At 44.1% G+C, this 23,799-nt stretch overlaps 1 protein-coding gene across 1 annotated transcript in view; it reads left to right on the forward strand.

Moving 5' to 3' along the window:
• The first annotated feature begins 11,018 nt into the window (after nt 1-11,018).
• The window catches only part of LOC105459685 (COUP transcription factor 2), a 119,993-nt gene continuing 107,212 nt past the window's right edge, over nt 11,019-23,799 (forward strand). Inside the window, exon 1 of the mRNA XM_011705912.1 lies at nt 11,019-11,403. Within this exon, the coding sequence (XP_011704214.1) occupies nt 11,052-11,403 (352 nt within the window). The 5' untranslated portion in view covers nt 11,019-11,051. The remainder of the gene's footprint in view (nt 11,404-23,799) is intronic.

Genomic DNA, 23,799 nt, shown 5'->3' on the forward strand with positions numbered 1-23,799 from the left:
CCGGCTAATCATCCTCAATCATAATCACGCACGATCGTCGCGTCGATCAGACAGATTGCGCTTTATCGCCGGAATTAACGTGCGGCGTGCCTCGCAGCAGCCGTGTCCGTCAAAGTCGCTCGTATTCCTTTTGCTTTGCTTTAGCCTCGAATATCCTGTTTGCGCATTTTCGATGTGTAGTACTTACATAAACGCATTGCAAGTTATATTTGTTCGTTTATATTTTTATTTATTTTTATTGCTGTATAACGAGCGAAACTTCAATCGGGGAAGATAATTAGCAAGAAATTTCATCGGGTTTTTGTGTTTATAGCGATTGTTTAGGATGTTGTCAGAATTAGAAAGTAGATTACACGCTCTAGGGTATAAAACTAGTCGTGCATGCGTGCTTTTATAACTTGTGCACATAATGATATAATGCGTGAAAGTTGAAAATTGCATCTAACGTATTCATATCGCGGCAATTAAGTGATGATGGGCTTCTTGAATAATAATCCCGTCTTTACGAAGCTCCTTTTTTTTGCGGGTGCGCGCTGGAAATCGAACAACGGTCTCGGGGATTTCGGTTTTGAACATCCGGTTAAAGCGCAGAACCGGGGAATGGGTTTTTAATCAGGGTGTTCCGGACAATAGACTCCCCAGGGGGCACCAGCCACCCTTGTAGTACCTTTCTTCGCCCTTCGTGTACGGAGGTGCCTAGGAACACCCCATCGTCCGCGAGGAGTTTCTCATCATCGCGTACAGCCCACATCCTTGATAGCAGTAATTTTCCTTTCGCACAATTTATCGCGTTAAAATCAATGTCAAAACGCTTTTAAAAATGAACGCACGTATAATCTGATCGTAATTATGAATAAATCTTTCGAAAAATATGGTTCTACTTACATTCTCTAATAATAATCTTCTATATTTTCAATAAATTTCGTTACGCAATTAAAGTTAGCTTTATTTCTTGGATTGAATATGTACTATACAATAGTTTTATTTTGACGATCATACATATGAATTAAAAATAATTGAGTCTGAAAATTAACACAAGGATATATATTTTAATCTGCATAAGCATTTAATCTGCACAAGCATCTAGAAAATTTGCTTCGTGCTGGAAGCAAAAGAATTTGAATGTTCAATAATATTCTTTTATCCTATGTAATATCACGATTCTAAAGTAATCTCGGCAGATCTAAGAAAGTCAAACCTCCGCGTCGAGTATTTGCTCAATAAATAAGCGTGTCTGCCTGTAGCCGGTGTATTAATTCGAGTCGGGGTGGCTACAGAAGGGTCAGGACGGGTCATTACCACCGTCATGGATGCGAAACCGCGCGCTGCCGCGGCGAGCCGAGCGTGGTTGAAAGTGAAACCGCGGTGCAATCAGTGACGGCCATATGTCGCCCGGGCGCGCGTACTCGCGTCACCAATCGAGGGGAAACGCGATTCGATCCCTTCCGGCGTGTCTCTCTTCCCCCTCTCGAGTGTCACTCTACCACTCGAAAATACCCCGTGTCTTTCGCGCTCTTCTCATTCACATCGACGACGGTCCCGCGAGTCTCAGTCATTACCGTGCATTAGGTCGGTGCTCGAGAGACACATTCTTCGTCATTCAATTTTGGGTGCATAGAAAAATCCTTGAAAAATCCGAATCCGTTTTAAATGCAAAAGTGTCGCGGAATAAAGAATGAGGTTGCACAAATATTTTTATTTATCATGCAGCAATCATTAATTACATTGAGGAAATTAATAATATTTTAAATATATAATTGATTGATTAAATATTTGCGCAATGGTTAATTTTACGCTGAAGCAAGACGTCATTGAAGTCAGTTTAAATTATTAACGATCTCTTCGTACAATAATCATTCATGAAAGTTTCTTTAACCAGCTGCCCCTCTCCCGTCTTCGTCGATGTTTTTCTATTTAACATTGTTCAGAGCGCGAAGGAAAAACGTTAAACGTTCGATCGGAATGACTGATGCGAGTCTCACCTGCGTCTGGCATCTGGATTCGCTCCAGCGCGAGATTTTCCGTGAAATTTTGTATTCGCTCGGTTCGCATCGTCACGGAATCTCTCTCTCCGGAGCTGCCAATAAAGCTGTTTACACACGAGAAGACTTCACGGGAGATTAATGATGAAACGCCATGAAAGTTCTCGCGCGGTTAAATGGTCGGCCGGTGTTTGATATAGAACCATTAGCGTTCCCTTCAAAACTGATGTCCGATTCTCCGTCATTCCACGGAATCATGAAATTTTCTCCCCAGTTTGTGCCAGATCGTTAATGATCGCGCGCGCAATGACCATTGTCCACTTTCTGGTCATCGTGAGTAAACAGGATCCCGCGTCAGTGCATTATGTAAACTTTTGATGAATTGACTTTTATTTAAAAATGCGTAAAATCAAATATTTTTTATTTATCTTTACATATATTTTACTGGTTTATTTTATTTTTTTTTTTACGTTTTAGCTTCGTCTGAAATTAAAAATAATTAGATCACATCTGTGTAAAATTCTCTATACATATTTTTTTATCTTATCAAACATTTTTAAATACTAATATATATATTCAAAATAATTAATCTATTTACTCGTTTCTCTGTTCAACTTTCTTGATCTTACTTTTGGCAAAGATTTTTTATTTTTTGTGAATTACATTTAATTTGCCATCGAGACTTTATTTTAATGTAAATGCTTCGAAAGAAATTGTTGATTTTTTTCTTCTATCTTCCTGAAAAATGTTTTGTTTCTGATTAAAGAGTGCAATAGTTTATATCGGTTGGCTTGAAACGGGCAGTTGCCGATTTGAATTTTCGTGAGACCGTCCGGTGTGGAGCCTCGAAAAACCATTAATTTATCGTAAACGCGTTGAACGAGGATTGGCCGGCGAGTCTAACGGGGAGTAGTGCTGCTAACCAGAGAAAAAGGAGGCGCACGGGCGGGGGGGACTTTCGTCGAAGTGCAAGGGTCCCGTACCCGGTGAAATCCCTCTCGCAATCTTGACCCCGGATAATCGTGGGACAGGTGATCCCAAAACTGGACGACTGACCGGTAGCTTCGTCCACCAAGACGAAGGGTCAAAATCTCCCCTATGCAAATGTTCCGGCAGTACGGCGGAGGGTTCCTCCCTTCCGGGATATCGCTTGATTTATCGCTCAATCCCCAAGAGGAAGGTCCGGCCGATCTTTTCCGATTGTAACTCAAATTTCTTGCGAAATCCCGAAGATTCTCTTGCGATTCTATTCGCCACGGAAACAATATACACTTTTCTCTCACGTTTAACGCTGTAAGATAGCTGTGTTACTGTGTTACTGTGTGTGAATTTTGCGTTTGTGTGAAATTTTTACAATTTAATATTATAAAAATGATCAAACATATGTAGGTGACAACTATATTGCTGCAGATTATTTTTGAGCGTGAAACAAGTATTTGCAGGGATTTGCCTTTTTATCTCGCAAAAGATAGATCGCTTGTCCTGTCGCGCCAATGCCACCATTATCTCCGTCGCTCTTTAAGAATAAGAACAATTACTATTAAAAGATCAGCAGTCGCAGCAGCTTTTAACGCCGTCCGCGGCGCGTAATCAAGCGCCTTTTTCATTACAGCGGTTACCGCTCTCATTGCGATTTCAGTCCTTAAATCGTCGTCCTCTGCCTCCTTCCACCCCCGTCCCTCTCTCTTTCTCTTTCTGTCTCTCTCGGACGGACATTCTCCGCGGAGCCGTTTCTTTGGCCGGTGATAAAACGGGACGCAATAAAGGAGGAAGCGTTATTAGGGCTACGTCCTTTTGCTCGGCGGACCCTAAGCCCGAGAGAATCTCCGACCGGCCTCGACAACCACCGACGACAAGGGGTTGAACTGCTGAACCTCCGGAGACAAATCCGGCGATGAAACTGACTCGAGAGTTTCGAGCTCTGTCGTCTTTTTCTCTCCCCGGTTCGCGCGCGGTTCATAAATAAATTAATTAAGTGCGCCCAGGCAACTGATAATGTTAAAATAATACCGTTCGCGCAGGGCACAATGGGGTAGCGGTAGACGGAGGTACGGACGAGGGGCCGGAAAGTATGTATATATAAATATATAATATACATATATATCTATATCCAGTCGCGCAGTTCTTAAACTCGCTCCTCGCGGAGTTAATTTCGCGGCATTAACAGTCGAAAGAGTGCGAACAAAAGGGCTCCGAGGGTAGGGAAGACAGATAAGGGATGGAAGGAGGCAAACGCAGGAAATATGAACACACTCATAATACAGGCGCCGCCTCCACCGCCGTCGCCGCCACCGACAACGCTGCTGTCGTCGTCGTCGTCGTCGTCGTCGTCGTCGTTGGCGACGATCACGAGATCAGTGATTCTCCCTCTCGCAGCTAAAATCCGCAACTACATAAATATTTCTTCGACGAGCTTTTCTCTCTCGGTTCCCCTCGACCTTACGAAAATCAATGGCAAAGGATTAACGACGTTTCCTAGTCGATACGAGCATTCAAGAGGCACGTAGCCCGGCCGGTTTTAACCCTTTCATATATTCCAGTCGAGGCGAGTCTCATCGAGTAACACTTAAACGTAACACGAGAAACGTTTATCCAAACGAGATACGAATGTTTTTGTTATGCAAATTTAAAGATCGGTTCTAATGCCTGAAGTGTTTTCCGCAAGTTTCTTATGACAATTCCTAAAGTAACTATTAACTCGCATAATCGAAATAATATTAAATAGAAATAAATTTTGTAACATATAAGATATAACATATGTATAAGATAAAAATAATATGAATTAATTTCTTTTCAAAAATTTGCATTTTATTTCTGTTATTACGTTATGTTTTTTACAACAAGTTTATAATTTATTATTTATTATACTGTTTTGCAAACATGTAGCGTTAATAACATGCAGCAGACCAAACAACTTGTTAACGCAATTTGAATGACGTTAAATGCGAGGAGGAAAATTGTGAATGCGCAAATCGATGAAGTCGCAGTCTTAATATATGACTGCACAAGTATCGCGCGAGTGAGAACCACGTTCGGAAAAAAAGCCAGCCGCTACCTTGTGTACGCGGAGCAAACAAGCCTGAGTTCGGTAATAAACCTATCAAAGACGCACGGCAAGATTACACGACCACCGGAGGTGCAGGGAGCGGGCAATATCTGCGTTTTTTGCGGTTAGAGTTGAAAGATTGGAAAAATATCCGGAGCGCCGTTTGCGCTTCGCGAACTCGCTCGTGACTCAAACGAGCAACCAACTCCCTCCGTACTTAATTAATATCACGAGATAAATATTTGTTCAGTGGGACACGCCGCATTTTCTCCGCGATCGATTCGGAATACGAGAAGACTCTCAAAGCGGTAATATTTAATACGTAACGCGTGTCAAATACTTATCACAAAATAACAAAATATTTTTAAGTTAATTGAGCGATTAACAATAACTTTAATAATGCAATGATTATTGATTAACTAACAACAAATCATTTTTAGAATTTTATATTTTATATTTACCGTAAAACTTTTTTATATTAAAAATCGTAAAGTAGGAAGTATCATTCTTATTTATTCTGTGTCTTTTTATATGTGTATATATCTTATTCCAAATCCGCTCTTTGATTTTTTGAATTAAGTATATATTTATCTCATTTATAATAATGAAAGAAGAGAAGAAATGCATAAAATGATATGCATAAAGGAGACAATTTCGCTTCGAACTATTTAATCGTGGATGAATGCTGTAACTACTTAGCAAGAGATTACGCAGCGTAAAGCGTGACAGTTCCAATATACCATCTTGAGACTGCCGAATTAGTCGATTCGGCGTGCGTTGAGGGCACGATCGAAAGGGTGAAGAAAGGTTGTCACGTAGTCCAAGAAGCACGCGATAAAGGTGAAGGAGAGAGACAACCGTGGATAGCAGAGTCGAGGGAGTATAGTTTTCGAGGGAAAGGGGAGGCGAAGGGCCTCGTGCGTTTTCGATGTACAAAAAGTAATTACGGGATGGTTTCCGGTAATCATATCTAGAGCGCATTGAATGAGCGCATTGTTCGGGCACCCCTTCACCGATATGCACTTGTACGCGGCGCGCCCACCCCTGCCTTTCCTCCCGTCTCCTCCTGCCTGCAATCTACCGCTAGGACTTCCACCCTACTAACATGCCTACCCGCGACGGCCGCCGCACACACGTACCCCTACAACTATTACGCACACTCGCTCACCCCTCCGACGGCGGTTGCGGGAGCTGCGGTTACACCGCAGGTCGTTCTTGGGTTCGCCACGGGACGCCCCCGCCACCGGCGGTGGTGGTTAATGCCTCGGGTGATTTGAGATTTTCAGATGCTCCCCGCGTCGTTATCGGATCTGGAAATATTATAAAGACGCGTTCATATGATACGGGTGAGTCGCTCGTGGTCACGAAAATGTAGAAAATTAAATTATTATTTGATAGAAATTCGACTTTTTAGCAGTTATATGTTTTAATCTAGAATTTAAATTCCAAATTCTCTTTCTTGATATATTGCAATTTATCTAATTTATTTTATTTTAGTACCGTATTTTTATTCGCCTTGCTGTAATAACATGCTATAATAATTTAAAGCATTAATTAAAGATCTCAAAAATGAAAAAAAAATTCATGATAGTTGTTCTTAAATGAATAATTCTATTTTTAGTTATTGAATTTTATTTCTCATTTCTCGTGATATTTTTTAGATCTTTAATGTTTTTTAAATGTTCATAAAGCGATCAAAACTTGAAAATTTGTCAAAACAAATTAAAACGTGAAACTTTCTTTCACAATGAAATTTTTCAAACATTTGTAACAATTTTTTAAACAGTAGGATAACATGTAATATACATTATAACTAAATACAGTTTGATTTACCAAATTATTTAAGAAAATATATATAATTTTTCTTTCAATAAATATTTTATCTTAAATAGAATACAGATGGATTAATATAATATATAAGAAATCTAAATCTCATATATTTCTTTAATACATGAACGTTGCCCTATCGTCGAAACAAATTCCCAAGACGTCGATAGAAGCGATAAACGTCGCGCTGACGTCGTCAGGTGGAACACAGGTCGCGCGAAATTCGATGCGATCGCGTCGGGTGCAGCCTAAATCCGACCCTCGACGACATCCACGACGGCGCTTGTAACGGCCGGAGAGTCGAGCGTCGGTCGATCAGAGGTCACGTTTATTGAGTTCGGTTCAAGAGCGCGCGAGTGCCAACGGCTCGCTTCGCTCCGATCGTCTTCCGAGCCTCCCGTACCCTCGTTTTCTCGTTTTTCGCTCGTCCGATCAGCCGCTATTCGCCGTCCGCTATTTGCGTGCACGCGCGACGCACGCAACCCGTCGAAAAAAGAATATAGCTGCTTCCCGCCGCCTGTAACGAGAGGCCGAATTCCTCGCACTCGAATCACGCGTCGAGGATATCTACGATTTCGTCGCTTGCTCGAAGAAGATCGTCTTACGCGCCTGCTTTGGCTCGACATCGATTACGGCGCGGAGAAACGCCAACGAGCAATTGCGCGATAAGAATGTTGCGCGGATGGAGTTTATCGGTAACGGAATATAGGATAAACTGATTGATGACGTAACGTGAGATTTATTCTTTTTTAACTTCTTAGCACATTTTTACGCTTACTGCGTTTAAGATGTAAATTTATACTTCTCAGGAAAAGTGTAATTAAATATTGATCAAGCATTTTCTTCTCGTTTATTTTTATATTTAAAAAAATAGGAGGAGGAAAATATCGAGTCAATGATATGAAAATGCTGCGTGTGAATCAATAACGGCAATTCGAATAAAAAAACGAGATTAACATAATATAAGTAGCAAAGATTCAGTCCAATCGCGGATTGAATGTTCATCGGACTGTGTGTGTGGTACCATTAAATCAATACCTCGCATGGAGATAAAAAAACGAGAAAAGATACGATCGAACGTGAAAAACATCGGATCCCGGCAGCTCGGAAAAACGCAGGGACCACACGTCGCAAGGAAAAGACGACGAAGCGTAAGGGAAAACGAGATAGAGCGGAGTAAGAGATGGAGAGAGGCGAGGAAAGAGCAAAGAGCTTGACAGGCGAGGCTGTAGGGGTGCAGGGCTGCGACCCGACTGACCCTACCTCGATGCCCCGGCCGCCTTCGGAGCCCTCTCTAGCCCTACTCCGCGCACCCTTACCCTCACCCTTAGCTCCCGGGGGTGGATGGAAGGCGGGCCGGCCCATTTTTCGCGCCCCACTTGACTCCACGTCCTCATTGGCTGCCGCCCTCTCGCTCTGACCTCTCTTCCCTCGGCCGCCCCTGACACCGACGGGGTGGACGGCCGCGTTCCTTCCACCTGGGCTCTTCTTCCGGAAGAAGAAAAGAAGAGACGGCCGAAGATACGGCCGGATGAAATATTAATCGCTCATCTATACCCGTGTTATCCTCCAGCCAACTAATAATATGTTTCCAAACAAATCTTTACAAAGTAGTTTTACAACAATGACAAACTTTTTCTTTTGTAAAACATAAAAATGCAGATAAGAGTAATATTAAGTGGCTAAAAACGGAAAAGTCCTTGGAAAGAACTTGAAGAGTGTTATTCATCGTGGCCAATTCAGGACGAATGGGAGCAACGGTCAGCGGAAATAATCGTAGACGGATTAAGTTGAAGCGGAAAGAAATAAGCGATAGGAATCGAGGGATTAAAACGAGCCCGAGATTGAGTCCAGTGGATCGAACACGGCCCCCTCCCGAGAAGGCAGAGTCGCTCGACAGGGCGCTTAGAGGCGGTGATGACGACTGTATGGTAGCGGTCGCGGTCGGTTTGATAAAAAGCGTAATAATATGATCAGCAGGTTGAAGAATCCGGAGAGCTTGAGCCCGCGAGAAGAGATTACGAGTAGAGTGGTGGAACATGGGAGAAGGAACGCGAGAGAGAAGGAGGGGGATAGGGAACGCGATAAGGAGAACTGCGGAGCACTTGTTCGTGGAGTTCGCGAATGGGGAGAAAAAGAGAGATAGAGAAAGGGTAAAAGGGGAGAAGAGAAGGGAAGATGAAAGAGAGGAAGAGCAGGACGAATAGACTGACGGCAGACGGATAGATAGATGAAGAGTGAGAGCGAGTGAGCAAGCGGTCGGTGCGGCGAGCGAGACAATCTCGAGTGAAGGAAGGAGACCCACTCATCAACGATCGCAGGAGAGAAAGAGGGAAACGGCGACTAGATCGAGGAGTCAAAGTGGGTACGGAACTACTTGGTCGGGCAACGCGTGCTGGCTGTCCGGGGTAGGGCAAACCCGTAGCCAATGAGAGGACGACCGGGGCGCGCCCGGGACTCGACCCCACCTTCCAGTAGTCATGGCAACCGGTGGTACCCGCGAGAAACCCTCGCGGGCTCGCGATAGTGGGGGGTCCAGGTCGGTGTCAGGGGTCGCCTTAGTCGGCAGTCGGTCTCTGGTCGGCCCCAAGAATAGTCGTATCGAGGCGGTAGTCGAGTATCACCTCTCTTCTTCTCCTCCTCCTCCTACTACTACTACGGCCCGCCGTTCTACTGCTGCTGCTGCTGCCGCCGTCGCCGCCGCCGCCACCGCCGCCACCACCGCCGTCACCACCGCCGCCGCCGCCGCCGTCGCCGTCGCCGTCGCTGCTGCTGCTGCTGCTGTTGCTGCTGTTGCTGATGCTCGGCGCTGCGAGCGCGCGACGGAGGGACGACACCATTACGCACACCATCGCGCAACACGCATCCGAAGAAGTACACGCGCACGCGAGCGAGCGAGCGAGCAAACGTACACATCGAGTTTCGCGCAAACGCAAGTGTCGCTCACGGCTGTACGATATATCGACTACGTACGCGCACGCACGTACGTACGCACGCGGGAACATACGTAGGCACGCTCGCGGCTACGGATGAGAGAGAGAGAGCTCCGAAGAGATATACTCCAAATCGCGCCAAAGCGGCGAAACGTCAGGCGGTACCAAAGGACACGACCTTTTCCCCTTTTATTGCCGGTGGGTCGTATGTCATCTCCCTGATAATCGAAGGGTTGACGATCGTCGCCAAGATAATAGTTCGGTCGGTGTCGGTGCGAGTGTTGGTGTCTTAAAACGCGAGACCTTTCTCGTCGGAAAATCGCGACGTACACGTGGAAAAAGTGAAGTGCCTCCGAGTGCATGACCGAATGTGAAGGTTGTTACTGTTTGACATCGTTGTATCGTTCGCGATCGCTATTCATGCACGTTCACCGGGAGTTTTCGCGGGGTGACACCGTGGTTATTGCAGCGCGAGCAATCTACTAGCAATAGCAAAGCTGATTGCAGCCGTGAGACTTTTATTTAAGTGCGGATATTTTCGAAAGGTTCGAAGGATCGATCAAAATTCGATTCTCCGTAGATTTTAGGTGCGCTATTCAGTCGAAGATTTGGAGAACCGGAGCAATAATACAAAACCGGAGCAAAAATAAAATTGGAAGAAACATAACCGCGTGTTGAGAAATAAAGCTTTGACTTTGATATCCTGGACAAGTGTCTATATGTATAATCATACTCGAACGACAATTGGAGAACGCGCGCGTCGGTGATTCTCTGCAAGTATGATAAGTGTCGGACATCACTTGTACAGTTTATTTCGCGATTATGCGTTACTCATCGGAAAGTTCAGGACAGTGAAGAAGTGAGTGAAGAAACGTGATTTCTAGCAGCGAATCACCGATATACCATCGTCAGAGTGATCAATTACGCGCCAATTACCGAGGACATTGACTGCGTGCCAGGATTTCGCATCTTTCAAGGATACAGACTAATCCAATTTGAAGAATCATCTGGACGGGCCGAGCTGACCGAGAGCCCACAGTCGAGCCTGTCGTCGTTGTCGGTCGAATCGCGTCCTACGGATAGGAAACCGGCAGGGTGGTTCGAGGCGGGACGGTAGGCGCGGACGCCCTGGCGACTGCCGGGGTGGTTTACCCGGCCGCGACGGCGACGTTGTTCCCTGGTCGGGTGCCAGCCGGACACCACCACCCCGAGTTCACCACCACGTTGGAGCTGGGGTTCCCGGCGCGCGGCACCACCGCCTCAATGGCGTTGGTCGCGCCGCCGCCCTCCTGGGCCTCGCGGGACCCAGGGGCCGCCCTGGGCGCAGCCGGCGGCGGCGGCGGTGGCGGCGGCGGACCCCTTCAGGTGGGCCCGCCGCCGCCGATGCCGCCCGCGCATCTGACGCCCTCGGCCACGCCGGAGGACATCACCTGTCTGGTGCCCGCCGGCTCGGTTCTGACCTCAAGGGACCCCCTGCCGCCCAGCACCACCCCCGGCAGCCAGGCCAACAGCTCGCAGTCCGGCAGCTCGCAAACGGATAAATCGCCGAACATCGAGTGCGTCGTCTGCGGAGACAAGAGCAGCGGCAAACATTACGGACAGTTCACTTGCGAAGGTGAGTCGCTCCACGGCGTTCTCTCCGCTTGAGAAAGTGCACAGAAATGCTCTCGTAGTTGCGTGATGATTGGGGGGATGATTTAATGAGTGTATATTTATCCGTTAGTGACATATTCGATAATCACGGAGACTATCGTTATGGCAATTGTTAGGTATATCTTTAATGATTATGTGATCGCTAGTGCGATAATAAACGGATACTTTAATAATCGAGTATTAAGTTGTGCAAATCGCGATGATAATCTACGATCAAAATAATAGACAAACGATAACAGGAAATTAAAAAATTTAGTCTCATAATAAGAACTCGCATTGAAAAAAAAATATATTTTATAATATATAAAAATACCTACTTCTTTTCTTCATATAACATATACATAAAATGTAGAATTCTTTGAAGTTAGATAAAAACTGCCGTAAAGTAATCGACTTTATACTTAAAAAATCGATTTTGTTCGTTGGATTCTATTTGCTTGTCATCTTCTCGTAATTCGTCGATTGCGCACATATTTATTCTGACTTAAAAAATCCAAATTTTACTAACAAATTGAGTTAATCGATTTAGTGATTTCCTTTCTTTTAAATCATCTGTTATACGCGTAAAAAAACAGTATATGATTCTAGAACGTCAAATAAGAAACGCAACGGCAGTCATAAAAGCGAATAAGCGTTTTGCCCGCGATTGAGGCCAGAGATCTGAGATCTTGTCGATGAGATTTCATGAGAGATTTCATGACAGGCGACACGAACGGTAGCACGCGCGCTGAAACTACACTGCGAGAATAGAGCGACCGTCGAAATCTCTTCCGTCGCGGTGACTTCTCGCGAAGTCTTTTTTCTCTCCATATGGAGGAGCGCACGCCCTTTCGACGATTGTTCTCTCTCTCTCTCTCTCTCTCTTTCTTTCTTCATGTGTATCATGGGACGCGATAGGTATCCTCTTACCTGTGCCACCAATTTGTCACCGCGCGAGACAGAGCTCATTCGCATCAGAATGCCCGACACCTACTTTAATGCTCGCGCTTACATTAATTTATTCAAGATGTGCATGGAAGAGGGAGGAACGAGCGCGGGAAGGTAAAGGGGGAAAGAAACGACGAAATCCCGGGTTAATGAGAGGAAGAAGGAGGCCGTTACGAATGATAGAAGAAGGTAGTGAGCAGAACGGAAGACAGAGAGACGGAGGGAGGGAAAGAGAAAGAGAGAAGAAGAGAAAAAGAGTACGCCGTGGCCATCGGGCGTGGAGAGTACGAAAAAACAAAGAGTCACCATTAATAACCCAGTGGGGTGTTCCCCGGAACGCTTACACGTCTGTTACGAGCCTAATAACGATGTAATAGGGCCGTGGAAATGAAGCGGGAGGAACGAGGACAGACGTCGAAAGGGAGAAGCGGGCGCGAGAGGGAAGGGTTTATCCCATTCTGGCGCCGATGATGACGGGGTTCGGTTCCGATGTGGAATGAGAAACAAATTGTTTTCACGGGCGGAAACAAATCCCAGCGGGTCGTCGAGAACGTGCGCGCTCGCTCGCGCGCGCGCGCGCGAGCGGCGAGTTATCGCGCGTATAAACCGTAGCGGCTAATTATCCATCGGCCAGATGTATCGAGGATAACTAATTAGCCGCGCTGCGCCGCGCCGCTTGTCGTATCGCGCCGACGAATCTCGCGATTTGTCGATACAAGGGGAGCGTTCCGGACGGATCTTTGATTTGGATGTTACGCGCCTCGCGCTTGTTTCCTTTCTTCACACGGATGCGTATCAAGTTGAGTCCTGTGTGGCCTTTGAATTATCATCAAACTGCGATTATTGTGATTGGAAAGACTCGAATATTAAGTCAATCATTGTTTAACGATATTGTATCGTAACGATCAGTGCTATTTAAATCAAATTGTACTTTATCTCGTGTACCGGTAGACAGACACAAGTAGTCTACAATAGGATTTATTTACTCGCTGGTAACGATAACAATTATTTTTCCTTCGGATTAAAATCCGGATTAATGTTTTAGCAACACCGAAACGCTCTCTACCTGTCATACGACTTAACAAGAAGAAAGATTAATGATGCTTTGACTTTGATTAAAGATTATTATAACTTAACGAAATGGTGCAAGATTCTTGTTCTGATAAATAATCAGCATTCTTAAATACATACAGTAAATCCATTGTTGCATTTCACATTTTTGTCTTCGCTAAAATGCCTGAGAGCGATTGACTAGACATCTGGGCTTTCGTTATCTCGATGTTTTTTTACGCCGTGATACTCGCTCTCGCATTCGCGACGGAGAAACAGCTGGGCTCCTGCAACGTCTGTCCGTTAAATCATTTATACGAAGGCGAAGGAACGAAGGCGAAGGATCGAAGGCTCGAGACGAGAGGAGAGTAACGAAGAGAAATGTCGCGACTCGGATCGGACAAGCGGACGGACTCGGGTTAATCGAAATCTACAGCACCCTCGGAAATCAGGAGTTATATATCCTCCCGCGCGTCCGCCCTCTCTCGCACACCCTATTATCCCGAATTACGCCTTATTGATACCAGATTGCCCGCGGTAATTTATATCTCGTAGGTGATTTAGTGCACTTCGAGGGCCTTGATTAATGACACATAGCTATCTGCGATTCCTCCTTCTTTTCGCTCTTCCCTCGACTTGCTCGACGCGTCGAAGCCGCAGCGAGATGCGCGAAAACTTTAATCGCAAATTGCTAATGCTTTTGAGAAATAAATCTCGCATAAATTGCACGCAATAAAAATCAGTGTTTTATACGGTTGCATTTGCAACACGAATCGCTAACAATCCTGCTGTAAAATTTTTGCAAGTAAATGTTTTGTATGAAATGTTAATTATTTACCTGCCTTACGAACTATCGGATCATTATTGTGATATCCGCGATAAATTATATTAATGATCCACGTGAAAAATATTACACGGATTCGTTCTGTAGCTCGAAAACCTTCGCACACGTGCGTTTCTATGCTGAAACAATCTAAAATTCGTATTTGCGGCCTCTCGCGTCGAAACGTTTCAAATTAATCATTTTGACGTAAATGAATTTTGTAACAGCCATTCTCATCGCCGAGACGATAATTAGATGATATCTGCCTTTTATTAAGGCGGAGAATATATTATCCTCTTCGCTTAGTCAAAATTATTTTTACCGGGCGTTAAAACGGTACGTTCTGCTTTCGTGCCCCCTCGAGGGAGATATACCGGCGCCGCAGCCGTCGCTTGCCGGACCGACAAGTATAGCAACGCGCGCGGGTATCCCATGCGAGTTCATAACATTCTTCTATTTACCGCACATTATCCCTCTCGCCGCGGAGTGGTTCCGCATTTCTATGCTTAGCATTCATCGCTCGCTAGACGGTTACCGCAGGATCGAGCCTATTTGCGGTAACCGTCAGCGAGGATCGGGCTATTGAAATCTCGTTAGGTTCACTCGGTGTATTGCCCTCGACGGAGACGAGACCGTGCGTGGGATCTGGCACGTAACACGCGTGGATATCACGTGGAAATCATGGGATACCGAAGCGTACTAGAGAACGCGCTGACCGAGCCAGCGTAGACGAGACAGACAGATGGATGGATCTGCTCGACGGCGAGTGCCGATCGATTCCAACAGATTGAAAAAGTACTTTGCTCCGGTTGATCGGTACTGAGATTGGAGATGTCCATAAAGTGACCTTAGCGTTAGAACAAAATAATATGCGGGAACAATTGCTTTCGTAATTCGTATAGGCAAGCGGAAGATAACGATGTATTGTGAATACGACCGTCTGAGGCTTAGTGTGCAGATTGTAGTAATTTTCATAAAATTTAAAAGTTTATAATTGTGATAGGACTTTAATATACACACGTATCTTATTAAAATATTTGATTATATTATTATTTTATTGACATTTTTTTATTATTGCAAAAATTTTAAATATATTTCTTTTTTATGCATATAACAAGCAAGAGTATATAAAGTATCGCACTAGTTTCTTTTATTGCGCAATTGATTTTAGAAATTCCATTAAAAAATAAATGTCCTCTTATCTCTTCAAGTCACGGAATACTATTGACATTTCTTGTTCAAGCGATACAATGATAGTCTCATATTGTCGAGATACAAAAAGATACGTAATATTGATTTACAATTAGCATTAAACATGAGTTTGTGACTTGCGAAAGAGCGAGATATACTTCGTCAATGTCATTTCATGTGCATACCACGTGTCTAATCTGTTTAGAAACAAAAATGCACGAAACCACATGTTTCATAATTTTATTAATTATCACGTTGCACCTCGCATTACCTCGGACAATATACAATTTGCAGATCTATTCAGGCACTTAGAAAAATCCCGAATTAACCCGTCGCGGGGATGGGCGAAGCTGTCGGGCAATTAAAGCATGTCGGCGCGTCGTCCGACTCGATTACTGGCGCGCGCGCGCTTGCGATAATTGCTTCCGTGTACAATGTGTAAACCGTTTCCGGCGGCTCGGCTGAACCGCGCGTAATCTGTGCACCGTGTAACGACGAATTTCACGAACTGCCCCGGCCACGTCGGCCAGATGTCGGCCGACCACCATCGCGCCCGCCTCGCTCGGTGGTACGCGGAAATGCATCCGCGGGGCTGCAACCAGTCGGCCGCGTCGCGTTTCCCGAAGGGTTCTCGCCACGCGAGATAATTGACGGTTAGGTCTGCCGGAAGAACCGGCAGACTTTATTCGATGAACGAGTTAGTTACAGTACCGGCTATTAATCTACGGCCGCATATAATGAATTGATCGTACTTTTTACGAGAGAGCCGATCTATGTGGCCCTACACGCTTTTCATGCGTCAAATAACGTTTTATTAAAAAAAAAAAAAATAAGTACCTCTATCGACTTGCAGACACAATTTACGTGTATTTCATTATTTGCTCAATTTATCATTACGTATATTTTATCTTTAATAATTAAAGGGTGAATATTTGACATCTAAAAGTAAAATATTGATTTATCCTTCTTCGAAAAAGTTGGAGTCTAATTTTACTCAGCTCGATTGTTTTAATGTTGATTCGTACATTTATTTTAAAATCATGAACAATGCAGTGTCATATTATTTGTTCTCTTGTAAAGTAAAATGTTTAATGAGACTCTATCGTGTTAAGCGGTTTCTCATTGTTCCTGTAAAGCTTGAAATAATGTATTCGCCTGATTCCCGCATGTTGAATTGCTACGGCCGTTACTGCCGTCGGTCGGTCGGTCGGTCGGTCGCGTGGCGGAAACTGTCGCCAAGATACGACCAGATATCCTAATGAACCCGGGGCTTCTCTAATTACTCGCCCTGCAATGCACCCGATACGGCCCGCCGGAATTCCTCGGAGTGTAACGATCGTCTTCGTGCATCCGCCGATCTTCTCGTGAACTTACACACGACCTATCAAATCTATCTTTTGTTCTTTTGCGGTATGAGTTTTTTGTTTGTTAGATAAAGCAAAGAAAATATTTCATTTTATCTACGTATAATATTATTACGAATTATTATTCTTTACCATACTCTGTACCTATATATATTATATTATTAAAATTCGTAAACTGTTTATTAATTTAAAAGTACAAGATGTGGATGCTCAGAAAAGATTACGAGGATATATTCTTCAATTAAAAATTAGATAATAGCGTGTGTAGAAAATAAAATTAAATGAAATGGAATTAAGATATTTAAATGAAAGGATTATGTAAAAATATCTCGCCCACGCCTCGCTGAAGCGAGAAGCCAGCTTATTTCGTGAAAGACTCCGGATGATGGAAAAGTGATAACAATTAAGCGCCGACTAGGGAAAATACGGGAAACGGGTGTAGTGATACCGCGACGAATTAACGCGCGATACGGTCGATGTAGAATCGTCATGGTGGAAGCGAGGGCCCCGTACCGGGTTAAGAGTTGGTCCCTTAATTGAGCGCTCGAGTTACAGCGGCGAGTCACTCTCTCCCTGGTGTACCAATTACAACCGCGGTAACGATATTTACCATTGCTGGGACTCCTGCGCCTATCCGTGGCATTAGCGCGGTGCCGTAATAACACGGTTAATCCGGCGATAATTTCTGTTCGCGGTAATCTTAATTGCCCGGAACACACCGCGAATTTTCTCCCTCGCGTCCCGCGCGTATAGGAGGCAACGCGCGCGCGTTTATACCCACGTCGGCCTTTCTACCCTCACCGTGAAATGGGGTTTGATTGCGCCGACAGGGGTGACTGCGCGAGGATGAAGAAAGGTCTCGGGCTAAGCGAATGCCGAAGAGATTTATCCGCGATAGGAGTCACGTTCGCATATCCAGATCAGAAGTGACAAATTATTTTCTTGACAATCACGCGCCGCTGATCCGACCGAGGATTGCGTTGGCATATCAATAATCGTGTAATCTCTGTAATTGCAAATCGGAAGTTTGTTCATACGGAGGAAGAATTTACGACGATTATTCGGGCGTTGTGCGTGCGTCTGAGTTTCGAGTCGATTTTTCTCGTTCGACGCGTTTGTCGTCAGACTCGTCGCGATCGAGCGGGCAAATTGATGATAACTCGCAGCCGTTTGACATCGCTTGACATCAAAATCAACCCGCCGACGTAATAAAGCGATCGCCGACAATCAGGCCGATTACGCCAATGAACGTCCAATGCGGAACGGTGCATCGAGCGGCGCGTTCCACCGATTTCTTCCCAATGAGACGCATCGCAGACATCGGTCGTTCGTTCGTTTTTGATCGCGCGCGCGTCGACGCGGAGACGCGATCGAGGAATCGAATGACGACAGTCCGCACGACTTCTCGCGTCGAGACTCGCTCGTTAATGCATTTTCCGCGACATCATGCTGATTACATAAGCGCCGTGCGTCGATTGGCACGTCGATCGGCACGCGTTACACCGGTTATGCGTTCCGGAATGGGATAGTCGCGAGATTCCGCGAGTAACAGGTGTGACAACGACGTTGAGAGCAAACGACTGAAGAACTATGAGAAGTGCTTAAAGCAATGCGTAGCAGTGGAAATGTGTGCATAATAAATAAGAACGCACCGTCTTGTTAAATAAAAGCGTTATTTTCTTTTTCTGTATTTATCTTTGTGATATCTCAATCGTTTTTTTTTAATTTAACTTTTTAAATATTGTTTTAAAATTTACACAGAAAATATTTGTGACGAGAGTATTTAAATTTGATCAGTCAAGAAAAATATTAAACGAACTTAATGGTGAATATTTGTTTACTATATACAATCTTAAATTGTAAATATGGAATTTCTAATGAAAAATATAAACAGTTTCTTAATGGTGCAAAGATAATATAGGAAAGGAAATTCTATATATAATATATAATATATTTTTACAATAATCTTTATTATTTATCATTAAAGTTACATACAAAAATAATTAATAGGTCTGAGAAAGGATAAATTGTATAAATTACACACATAATAACTTGTAATAATTACACACATAAACTCTCCGGACTTACTCTCTGGAATATGAGTGTTAAATTTAATGTATACGAATCTGCAGTTTAGACGGATAACTCATTTTAATTATTAGTTTGGTTTATTATTCTGAAAGATGCGTAGACGATATCAATCCATTGACACGGAGGAGATAGGGATAGCGAAATACCCGTGGCGACTGAACGCACGGTCGTTTCCGTGGATGACGGGAACGAGCTATAATTAAAGCAGTGGCCAAGTCATTATGCCGTACCGGCGATAAATTACGACTTTTACGAGGCCCCGAGCAAGGCCGCGCGCCAACGCGGCCCAAAGAGGAGCCTACTCGCCGGTGCGAGCGTCACGGTACAATCGTCGAGGAATCGAAAATGACGAGGATGGCCCACCGTCGGCGTCAGTGGATCGCAAGAAAGAGGGGTGGGCGGAGGGGGGAAGGCGGGATGAAAAACGCATGCACGTTTACACGCTGTGAGGTATAAATTACCGAAGATCGTGAAGCTCGACGTCGAGATCGTCGTCTGACAAGACGAACTTCTTTCATCCGTTTAATACCCTTCTCCCTTCCTGCCGCAGGACTAACGGGCGACCGTATAGAACCCCTTGAATACCGAAAATACCGTATGGAACGTGACATCGGATAATCGATAAGACGGAGTGTCGGAGCGACTCTCCGACCGCTCGCACGTCCCTGCGCGCGTAAATATTTTGATTAATGATCCCGCGAGGACCGTCTGATCCGGTCCGGTTCGGTCCCGGGACGCAACGGCCCGATTCCAAAACCGGATACCCCTTTCGCGTCCCCTTCGCGCGTTCGGTGAATCTTCCTTCTGCATCTCTCCCTTTCCGTATGCGCGCGGCCTCGTCCGATTGACGATTATCGATTCCCGCTTTCTCTCTCGCTCTGCTATATCCTTTGATCTGATCCTCGCCTCGACAGATAGTCGCAAACGTGTTTTCAAGGAGGCTTCCTTAGGGGTCACGTGGACGGACACGCTGCCGGCGGGATCCTGGGAAAGACCTCGGGCGTTGTCCTCCTCGCGGTCGGAAAAACTGGTCGTCGGTCAACTGACCGTGGATAATGTGAACCCTTCGCTTCGCCGGCACCTTCAGCCGCGTTAAATGTCCCGTCGGGTATTATTTCGCCGGGCCGAAACAACGCCCCGGACGACCGGAGGCGTTAACGCTGCTCCGAGACCAGTTCGACCTGTTCGAACGCGTGCGTCCGATTTCGGAAGGTCTTACACGGTCTCTGTATATCCGGAGATACGGCCTCCGCGAGTGCCGGTCACTCGATCGTGTCCAAGGACCAAGGATCCGAGGTATAGCCGCCGTAAATTAAACCGTCCGTTCACCGGACAATCCCGAACAGTCCGAACGATACGCGCGGGTGCCCCCCTTCGAACGGATCCTCGGCTATCGCTTGAGATTAGGCGTTCCAGACGGACGGAGAGGGAAAGATAGAGAGAGAAAGATGAACATTAATCTGCCGATTACAGGAGCCCGGGAACCTCCCATTCCAAGTAGCACGACTGGTACAAGATTCCCTGTCTTTGGTTATTGCGCAATAGTCATTCGGGATTCGACCCTGCGCTTCCGTAAGTTTAACCCTCGAATCCCATCGAATGTCGACCTTGAAATTAGAATGACCGTAGATTAAACGATGATGGATCTTTGCGGCTTGACTGCGGTTGTGCCAGACGGTCCAAACGCTATCTCCGTCGAACGAAAGCTGACGATTCAAAGTGATCTCGAAGAAATTCGAATCGATATTCGATCCGCTCGATATTCAGACGGATCATTATATTACCTACGACTTTGAGAACTCCAGAGAAAGCTCAATCGATCAACATTGCGTGCTCGTTGAATCTAATTAACTCAATGACGATCGGTAGATCAAAGGTGCCGACCATCTGTTTCTGGTATCAATGCTACCGAGTGCCGACTTTTGTGTTAGGTTAATATTTACCGACAGCTTAGGCTTGCGTGTTGGGCTAATATTTCCTACACTTGGCGAAAAAATTCTGGGAGTTGTATAATTATCAGGCTGTTTATTCATGTGCGTGTATACTCCCGACCTTCGATTTTTTTTCGATCCTCGATGCAAAACTCTTTTAAGTCACGTTACTTAACGTTTCGTATACATATTCGTTTCATCATTTTAAACGTTTTAATTACTCATTGGTGTCTTCTTGTGGTATCTCTCTTTTACATTTATGCAATTTATAATTTTGCAATTATGATTTTTTTAGAACTCCGAATAATGCGATTCTACATATAAAATAATATTAACAAAATAACATGTTTTTTCAACAAAATTTATAAATAACTTTCACGTGTAATACTGAGTCACATTAGCGGTAATTTCAGTTCTCATTATTTTACCTGAGAATTTAAATTATATAAAATTGAATTTTACAACCCCCACACGGAAAGAACAATTTTGCTGAATCCAGATCTGAAAATAATTTTTGTTCAATAATCATTTTGTGCGAAAGTCAAAATTGTAAAATATCAAAACGTTTTATAGCAATGCTTATCAGTTTTAACATTCCAACAAATTGTTTTGATGATTCAACAAAAAATTATTTTTAAATCCGTTTTCAGCAAAATTTTTAGACCTTTCAATAAAATCGTTCTTTCCGTACATGAATGTTCATAAATCAATAGATGAGTTGCAAAATTTTATGAATGAATTCAGGATGTGTGTCGGGATCCAATCCGTGCGGTATCCTTCCACATGGCGGTAACGCGAGGCAACATTGTTTCACACGCTTGCCCGCGCTGCACCCTGTCATTATCCCCTGCCACGGAACCACCCCCTTATTTTCGAGAACATCGATTTTCGACACACCTGTGTGTCTCTGTGTTTTTTGCGATGCACTTTCGTTGGACGCAATTAAACGTTCTCCAGCTGCGGTGAGCCGCCGCCATCGCGCGACCTTGAACATTCGTCCTTGCACTTCGTAAGAACGACGAGAGTACTCGATGTTGTTCCCAGAGGATACAGCCGATTACATTTATTTTCATTTGTTCTCGAAGCACTGCACGGGAGAAATGTCACTGTGAATGAAATCGTGACGTATAAGTTGCGGTGGGAATCACGGTTAAAGCGTCTGCGAACAATTGATATCTCTGTCTGTATCTTGACAATTATACTTCCCCCGACTATTAATCAAATCAAATAATCGTCCAACTAAATATAAATGCTTTCTTACTCGCTCGCCAGCATTACAATTCTGTGTATACTTTAATGCAAATACACGCGATATATATTTATAGATATTAATTACATTGTGAACCTATGTATACGTCTGATTTCATTAAAAAGTAGAAGAAATAAATTGAAAATTTACTAAATATAATGTACTAGAATCTCAATTATAATGTAGGTATTTTATTTTCACAAAAGTTCATCTATTATCTCAGGATTCATTGCGTCCACAAAGCAAAGATGTAGAATTGATACAAAATTTACTACTAATATATGAAAGTTAATGTAATAAAATTCCAGAAATGCTTCTGTGGGACTATTTCGAATAATATGTCGTCACACGACGAGCGAATTCCATGTGGACGTACGTGGCCGACGCAAACGTTACTTAAGAATGTCCATGCGATTTTGATTATAGTAATTACGCGCGGCACGGGTAAACTGGTGTTTAAAGACAGGGATACTATTTGTCGTGGAGTGACGTGCATTCTGTACAAGTCGCGTTACACCTCCAAGAGCGCGGCGATCGCAGAAAGCATGTATTATATGTGTTACGGTATACGCAGGTGATTTTTATCCTTTTACTTTGCTCGGCCGTACCCTTTTCCACCCCATATACGCGAATTATAAAGCCAAACTGTTTTGGCATAATTACGCGAACAATGACTAGTATAATGGACGGGGAATGGGACGAGCGAGGACGCGTTTCCAGAAACGATTAAGAATAATTGTCCCATGGCTCGATATGTTTCACGAAGTTAGGAATGTTAGGAATAATCAAACAAGTGTGATCCGAAATTTAACTAAAAAATGCGAATTATTTTATCTCATCGATTTGTCTACAGTACACATATATATATATACATGCTTCACACAATGGAGCATTTCCGCTTTTACGATTTTATTTAATAAAATTTGTTTTTGTGAATTTTACTACGAGTGAAAGTGAAAGTTATTTCTCTGTGGTTTATGTCTGATAGCGAAAAAGTTAATTCCAGCTTTTCTCACGCTTCGATTTCTTACGTAAAATAATAACCTAAAATTATCGAGGAATTCTTGTAATTTGACGGAAAATATGTATATCTGAAACTTTATATACAATAAGTCAGTGAGGAAATAGTCAAAAAATAGTGAAAATTCTTTTTTTATTTTTAAGGCTTGAAACACATATCAAATATTACGGTATTTTAATCTTGATACGTATATACGTAATGGGATATCTCAAAGTATATTAATGTTCTCTTCTCTCTGTCGTTGAATTCACCATTTATAAATACACCGAAAAGTTTCATTGTTCTGTTCGGAGTGGAAATTTGATTCCGGCGAGGCGGTTTGAGGAACCGCGAAGGGCTTCCTCTCTTCTTCGTGGTCTCTCGCTCCCTTGCGCCTTAAGCGAGTCTTATATACGCTTATTTACGGACTTACGTCTGGAACGGCGCGCGGAAGGAAGAAGCCGGAGCGACCCGCGGGCTAATCGTTCTAACGAGATCATACTATATTATTCCGACTTTGCTAATCTTTATTAATCTCGTTTCCACCTGGGGCGTACGTTTCCGCCCCGCCGATGAGTCCAAGTGTTTCGCGAAAATGAAACAGCGAGCATCTTCGTGACGGGCCTGCGGCGTTTCGATTGACGTAATCGTGACAAATCATATGATGCGATCTCTCTCCGATTGACCAGTATCAAAGGTATACAAGAAGAAAGGCAGCTGCTTAAGAAATAA

Source organism: Wasmannia auropunctata, unplaced genomic scaffold, assembly GCF_000956235.1.
Source record: "Wasmannia auropunctata unplaced genomic scaffold, wasmannia.A_1.0 LD334170.1, whole genome shotgun sequence".
Classification (NCBI taxonomy): domain Eukaryota; kingdom Metazoa; phylum Arthropoda; class Insecta; order Hymenoptera; family Formicidae; genus Wasmannia; species Wasmannia auropunctata.